This window comes from Mastomys coucha, unplaced genomic scaffold (assembly GCF_008632895.1).
Source record: "Mastomys coucha isolate ucsf_1 unplaced genomic scaffold, UCSF_Mcou_1 pScaffold3, whole genome shotgun sequence".
In the NCBI taxonomy this organism is placed as follows: domain Eukaryota; kingdom Metazoa; phylum Chordata; class Mammalia; order Rodentia; family Muridae; genus Mastomys; species Mastomys coucha.
In genome coordinates this window covers 62,707,335-62,714,179 of record NW_022196909.1, presented here as the reverse complement: position 1 = coordinate 62,714,179, position 6,845 = coordinate 62,707,335, and the positions used below count along the sequence as shown (strand labels likewise).

General features: G+C 49.5%; 1 protein-coding gene and 2 long non-coding RNA genes across 5 annotated transcripts in view; 2 read left to right on the top strand and 1 right to left on the bottom strand.

Moving 5' to 3' along the window:
• LOC116074681 overlaps positions 1-542 on the top strand; it is a 1,133-nt gene extending 591 nt beyond the window's left edge. Inside the window, exon 2 of the long non-coding RNA XR_004112249.1 lies at positions 262-542. This is a non-coding gene — a long non-coding RNA (uncharacterized LOC116074681). The remainder of the gene's footprint in view (positions 1-261) is intronic.
• Positions 1-2,192, bottom strand: part of LOC116074682 — a 34,779-nt gene extending 32,587 nt beyond the window's left edge. The window contains exon 1 of the long non-coding RNA XR_004112250.1: positions 2,063-2,192. This is a non-coding gene — a long non-coding RNA (uncharacterized LOC116074682). The remainder of the gene's footprint in view (positions 1-2,062) is intronic.
• A 100-nt stretch (positions 2,193-2,292) lies between these two features.
• On the top strand, positions 2,293-3,855 carry LOC116075002. Of its 3 annotated transcripts, none has more exons than XM_031347940.1 (3): positions 2,293-2,406; positions 3,036-3,180; positions 3,317-3,855. In XM_031347940.1, exons 1-3 carry the CDS (start codon positions 2,349-2,351, stop codon positions 3,828-3,830), a joined length of 717 nt encoding a protein of 238 aa, XP_031203800.1. In that variant the 5' UTR covers positions 2,293-2,348; the 3' UTR covers positions 3,831-3,855. The 3 variants fall into 3 exon arrangements, with proteins under 3 accessions (XP_031203800.1, XP_031203801.1, XP_031203802.1); XM_031347941.1 differs by having other exon boundaries at positions 2,300-2,390; XM_031347942.1 differs by having other exon boundaries at positions 2,333-2,406; positions 3,077-3,180.
• Positions 3,856-6,845: the final 2,990 nt, after the last annotated feature.

Genomic DNA, 6,845 nt, shown 5'->3' with positions numbered 1-6,845 from the left:
CCCACCCCACATTCCCGGGCCAGTCCGAGGCCTGGCAAGCTGACTCGCTGCACAATCCGAGCTTGTTTGTAGGCGGAGGAGCTGAGCCGGGTGCGGCGGCCCTGAGCCAGCCCACTGATCCCATAAAATATTATTTGTGTTTTAAAATTCCAGTAATTGGCTATGCAGCCGCTTTTTCCGAGCCCCGTGCCAAACGCAGTAAAAATTCGCAGTCCGGCCGGAGTTATTTTCATCATGCAAATTCCCATTTTCTGTAAACAGGGTTAAAATGTTTGGAAGGCTCCACTACACCACCACATACACACACACCACCGCCACCATCCTCCGCGGCGGCTGCAACTAGAGAAGAAAAGTTAGAAGGAGGTTGGTCAAACTGGTCTCGATCCTGAGATTACCTGGGTAACTGGAGACCATAATTCCAGGAATCGATATCCCTTAAAGACCAGCGCCTGGACTCTACTGGGTAAACTCCCATTTCCACTTCCTCCTCTTCCTCTATCTGAACAATATGTATCATTAAATCATGAAATTGTTGTTGAATTGTTATTGTTGTTGTTGTTTTTAAAAATTAACGTTTAATGGGGGGAGGAGCAGTTGCCAAAGGACAACTTGCGAGGAGCCAGGTTTAACTTTCCACGCTGGAATGGAACTTAGATCGTCATTACACTTGGCAGCAAGGGGCAGCCGCTTTTTCTCTTTTATCACACCGAGACCCAGAGAACAGCCTCTTCAACGTCTAGTAAATTTATACTAGCGCTCAGGCCCACACGGGCTGCCCAGTTGCCCAGCCGTCAGGACCCCTGCAGGGGCTGAACGGTAGAAGGCAGAAGCAGGTGGCCAGTTTCACCCTCCACGGGAGACACTGACTGACGCCAGGCAGAATAACTGCGGGGGAAGACTGCAAAGTCCCCACTTCCTGTCCTTGCTTAGAAGGAGGAGGGGGGAGCCCCAGGCAGGGCCTTGGAAACCCTGACTAATGGGCAGGAGCCTCTGCCGGACTCCGCCCAGAGTTGGTTGCTGTCAGCTGCAGGGAGCTACTGAGGGGGAAAATTACTCACATGGGAGAGAGGGGTTGTTTATAAGTAGAGGCAGATGGTAGAGAGGTGGAACTCGAAAGAAAGTGCACTACACTTTGTTGCTGGTTATATGTATTATTTGCAATACGAGGTCCTACTGTGTGCCACTACTTTTCGTTTGCGCCATCTACTCTGCACGAGCTGGAGAGATGGGAACTTGCTTCCTTCCCACTTTGCAGATGAAGATACTGAGGCTCTACGAGATGGAACCAGTTGCCCAGGATGCCAATAAGGAAATCCCAAGCGGTCACACACACACACTTCCCCACACTTAGCTCTTCCCGCAGCCTTTGCGGACTTCCTCCTTCAACCTGGATCTGTGCCTCAGCCTTCTAAGTCATCAAACCCTAGACCTTCCTTCTCCTAGAAGATTCCCTAGATAGGCAGAATAGCTGTGGTGCTGAACTTGATCTCCTTACTCTAGCCAACAAAAACAAGGAAGAGAGACAACAAGAGAACCACACAGGGATAGTTGGTCATCCCCCACCCCTTTGCATACTCCCAAGACAGCCACACACCTTAAAGCTGCAAAGCCGAAACTGAAGACTGGCGGTCTAGGTCACAGGCATTTCAGCACCAACTGCAGGGCAGACAGAGAGTGCCAGTTCTTCAGCTTCCGGCACAGAAATCAGCCTAAGCTTAGGACCCCACTATACTACTGTAGAAATTTAGGCTCTCAATGCCTGTCAGTCTCAGGAGGTTGACTGGAGGATAATGAGTTTGAAACCAGCCTGGGCTAACCAAGAGACCCGCCAATCGCAAAAACAAAAACAAAACACCCACATCAGATTCTCTTGTTTTCCTATTAAATTTAGTGTGCATCGAAGTTTATCGTCACTGTCTAGAAACACTCGCTATGTCAGGCACAATGGTAGCTGCCCACATACTGAACTTTGAAGGTGGAGACAAATAGATTATAAGTACCAGATTAACTTGGACTACATAAGGAGATCTGGCCTCAAAAAGTCAGGCCTTGCTAGTGTTACCTTTAATCCCAGCAGCACCTGACTCTTCAGAGGAGAGGGGGTCCCCGGCTGAACTGTGGGCTCTGTGGGATACATCATCCATTCCACAGAGGAGCGAGGGAAATGGAAGGAGAGTTAACATCCCAGAACACCTAAGGAGCTGCATTTGGTAAAGACACTATGGCTCCTTTGGACATATGACTCACAAGGATGATGTCACAATAGGTGTGGAGGTGTGGCTCCTCCCTTTAAGCTAAGATAAAACAGTTCTTCCTCGCATTCCCTGCCCTTCTACCCCCCCGAGAGGATGGAGTGGCGTGAGCATGTCCCATGGCCTGTCAGCCACTGGGCAAGTGACTTTGGAGGTCTGTCTCATGGACAGACATGAGCAGAAATAATCTCAAACCCAAATCTATACAGAAGTACTGGTTAGGAATGTGTGTGTGTGTGTGTGTGTGTGTGTGTATTAAAGGAAGAAAGCCCAACTATGGCTCAGGAAGGCTCTCTATAAGTGTCTCTGACATGCTAGGAACAAACATAGGTAATGGTAGCCATCAGAGAGGAGAGAAAGGTTGAGAGGACCAAGCCGAGGTGTCTGTCAAGGTGATGTCCAGGCTTTGGGCTTGCTTCACCTAACAGGTAGACTTTTTGTCAGGCAGAGGAACTGAGAGCCAGGTGTAGCATCATATATCTGTGATCCAGCACTTGGAAGGCTGTACCAGCCAGGGGAATTGAGAGTTCGAGGCCAGCCTGGGCTACATAGTAAGACAATGCCTCAAAAAAAAAAAAAATATTAACAGAGGTTGTCAATATATTCTAAGTGGCAAGATCAGCATCCAAATAGTACAGCAGTGGTAGGCCTAAAGCCTAAACCTGGGGTGAGAGGGTTAGCTAGGGAAGGTGGGGCTAAGAGATTTGGCTCTTCCCTAACCCTGAATCTGTCAATCCTGGATTCTCTTGATGTGAGGTTCCTACCACCCCTTTTTTTTTTAAGAGGAAAGATGGGTGAATTCTATCTTCAATCCTATCTCCAAGATTTCATCAGTGGAAGATATTTGGGACAAAGAAAAGCAGAAAGAGGAAGAAAAAGAAACGGAGGAGACTATAGACCAAGAGCAAGAGAAAGAAGAACAAAGCAGGTGTGTTAAGACACAGCGCCTTCCTTCTTCCTCCCAGCCCTCCGGGCTGTGGAGAGCCTCACTCTATGATCTTATTGGTCCACTGCTCCTCAATCTCTCTCCCTGACTCCACCCTTCCTTCCCTTCTCTTGCTCAGGATCAAGGCCCTTCTCGGACTACCCAAGCAGAACTCAGTGTGGGGCCTGATGGCTTGGCCCAGGCCCTCCGGAGAGCAAGCCCGGTGGTGGGAAGATTTCTCCCTGCCCCCACTCCGCGGACCCTGCCTCTGCAGCTGCAGACTGAACTCAAAGATGAGGCTCCACCCCCTGCCCGCCATGACTTCCTGCCCCACCCCTAAAACCTTGCCCTCATTGGCTTCTAGAGAAGAGCCTAGCTGGCTAAGAAACCAGCCCCTAATGGAGACTCCACCAGCATCCAGACTGAAGACCCCCAAAGCAGTTCCCAGACATCCACCTAACGTCTCCCCTAAGAGATCTACTATCCCCAAGAGCGGGCGACAGCAGACCCCAATGTCAATGTGGCCTCCGATTATTATCAACCCTCCCTCCAGGAGCTCTGCTCTTAAGGAACAACACACACCCTCTGCCAAGGAGGCCTCCCATACCCCAGGTGCCTGGGGCAATCCTTTGCCTCATCTTCCTTCAAAATAAATATTTTTGTTACACCAGCAACAGTCCAACACAGTTCCAGGCACTTTGTTAGCTCTTGTATCTTCACAGCGTTTCTAAAAGATGGAAGCATCACTCAGGTTCCTCCCTCACCCACGCCCAACAGGGTCTCCTGCTGCCCAGACTCATCTCAGACTTGCTCTACAGACCAGAAAGACTTGAACTTCTAATCCTCCTGTCTCACATTGGAGTGCTTGGGCTACATGGAATGTGTCACAATGCCTAGTGTATGCTCTAGGCTATAGTCTTAGCTTTTTATTTATATCGCTTCCGCATGGGAGATCTCACCTTCATGTCAGTATGGACCAGAGGATACTTGTGTAACACTTGGAGTACTTAACGCTGGGGCATTTATTCAGATGCTCAGCTTGTTCCTGTTCCAGTCCCGGGGAGCTTCTGCTGTTGGATCCCGTGTCCCTTGGGCATACGCCTGTCAACCTGAGTTTTGATGAAGAGCTTCTTTTGCCTTGGTTCACTTAAGCAATTTCACAAACCCTGGGACTACAAAGCACTAGGAAGCTAGGCATGTGTCACACGCCTATAATCCCAGGCACTTGGGAGTTAGAGGAAGGAGGATGGCCACAAGTTCCAGGCCAGCCAGGGCTACATAGGGAAACCCTGTCTCAAAACAAAGTAAAAGCCAGTGTTTAGAACTCACTGCTGACTTACAAGTGTCCTACCCTGGTCTAGAATCAGCTGTCTCTCCAAGGTTCCCTGCTCCCTTTTCTTAGAAGCCTAGATGTGAGTGTTATGTGTGCTTGTTACAACTACAGTCAGAGGTGTGTGTGTGTGTGGTGTGTGTGTGTGTGTGTGTGTGTGTATACAGGCTCATTAACATATACAGTTACATGTACGCATGTATGCATGTACGAGTAGAGACCAGAGGACAGCTCCAACTATCATTTTTTAGATGCTACCTATCTATCCATCTTCCTTCTTTTTTAAAAGACAGGGTCTCATGCTGGGCAGTGGTAGCGCACGCCTTTCATCCCAGCACTCGGGAGGCAGAGGCAGGCAGATTTTCTGAATTCGAGGTCAGCCTGCCCTACAATGCAAGTTTCAGGATAAATAGCCAGAGCTACACGGAGAAACTTTGTCTCAAAGAAAATAATAATAATAATAATTTAATTTAATTTGATTTAAGACAGGGTCTCCTACTGACCTAGAATTTGCTGATGTGTTTAGACTGGCTGGCCGGCAAGCCCCAGGGATCCGTCTGTCTCTGCCTCACCATTTCAGATCATACATCCCTGCCACTATGAGCAGTTTTTTGTGGCATAAATCCACCCAGAGTTGACAAAGGAAGAAGCTAAGCTCTGAGAGGCAACAAAAAAAAAAAAAAAATGCCTGTGCTTTGTAGTTCCCAGCATTCAGAGGTGGGCTTGGCTGAGCCCAACTCAGATGGAGCCGACTCATGCCCAGTATAAGCGTGGCCAGGGGATTCGGGTCCCCCGGTCTGTGAGGCAAACACTTGCACCTGCTCAGCCTTCTCACTGGCCCATCTTATTTTTTATTTCATTTCATTTCATTTTATGTGTAAGGGCGCTTGTCTGGGTGTAAGTCTGTGTACCACATGCATGCCTAGTACCTGAGGAAGCCAGATGAGACCACTGGGATGGATCCCTTAGAACTAGAGTCACAGATTGTTGTGAGCCACCATGTGGGTGCTGGGAATTGAATTCAGGTCCTCTGGAAGAGTAGCCAGTGCTAACTGATGAGCATCCCCTCCCCCACCACTCACCCAACTTACATTTTGCTGAACCTGGGGCTCATTGATTCGGCTGAAGTAGCTGGCTCAGCAAGCTCCCAGAATCCTCCTGTCTCCATCTCTAGCAGTAAAGGTTTTCTTTTCTTTCTTTTTGGCATGGTCTCAAAAACCCTGCCTTGCCACATCCAGATTTTTTTTTTTTTTTAGTAGATTCTGAAGATCTGAACTCAGGTGCTCTTGCTTGCACACGTCCCATATCCATTGAGCCACCCCCCTGGCCCACAGCTGAAATCTTTGAAGTAACTAGAATTTTTCCCTCTCTCTATGTTGGTGGCCCTTCTGGCTCCTCCCTGACTGTATACCACCTTCCACCTCTGTCTCTGTGCTCCTTGGTGCCAGCCCTTCCTCTGACTCTGCCATTCTTGTCTACATGTCCCTTCCTCCATGCCTGACTTCCCTACCCCCCACCCTTAGGGTCTCACTGTGTGATCTTGTCTGGCCAGAACCTCATTATGTAGACCAGAATGGCCTTGTACTCACAGATCCACCTGCCTCTTCCTCTCAAGCTGGGATTAAAGGCATGCATTCCCATGCCCAACACCAATACCTAGCTTTTCCTCTTTGTCCATTTGTAGTTCCTGTCCCCCTGTCTGCTTCCTGCTGTCTGTCTTTTCCATCCCGCCTTTCTCTCTGTCTTCTAAACCTGCCTTTGCTGTCTGCTTCTGCCTTGCAGGCTCTCTCCTGTCCTTGGGTCTGCTTTTGCCCCTGCCTTTTCTCAGGACCTTAGCAAAAGTACCGTGTCAGGTCAGGGTGCCAGGAGGAAAGCAGCTTCCCCCACAGTTTGTTCAAGTATTAGGTTGTAATGAGGACTTAGAGAAAGGCCATTTCTGGAGCCCAGAGGAGGAGCCGTGGGCATAGACACTGCAGAGTCAGTCCAGCAGCGCTGAGTGTCAGTTCTGCCTGGAAAGGTAAGAAAGAAGCCATGTCTTGAGTCTAGCAAAGATTGCAACCTGCAAGAGCAGAGAAGAGCAGAGGCCCTGAGGGAGCTGCAGACTCCAGAATGCAACATCTCCAGGCTGCTCCACCCTTATTCTCCCATTAGCTTTTCCTATTGGCCACACCCAGGAGAAAGGGAGCAACTACCTCCCTGGGCCCAGACAGAGGTGAAGAGCAACACAGGACAGGAGTATCCCGGGGAAGGGACAGACAGAGTCATCACTCCCTGAGACCTGGCTGAGCAAACCCTCCCCTCACACCCTCACCCCCACCCCTCCACCCCTCACCCTCAT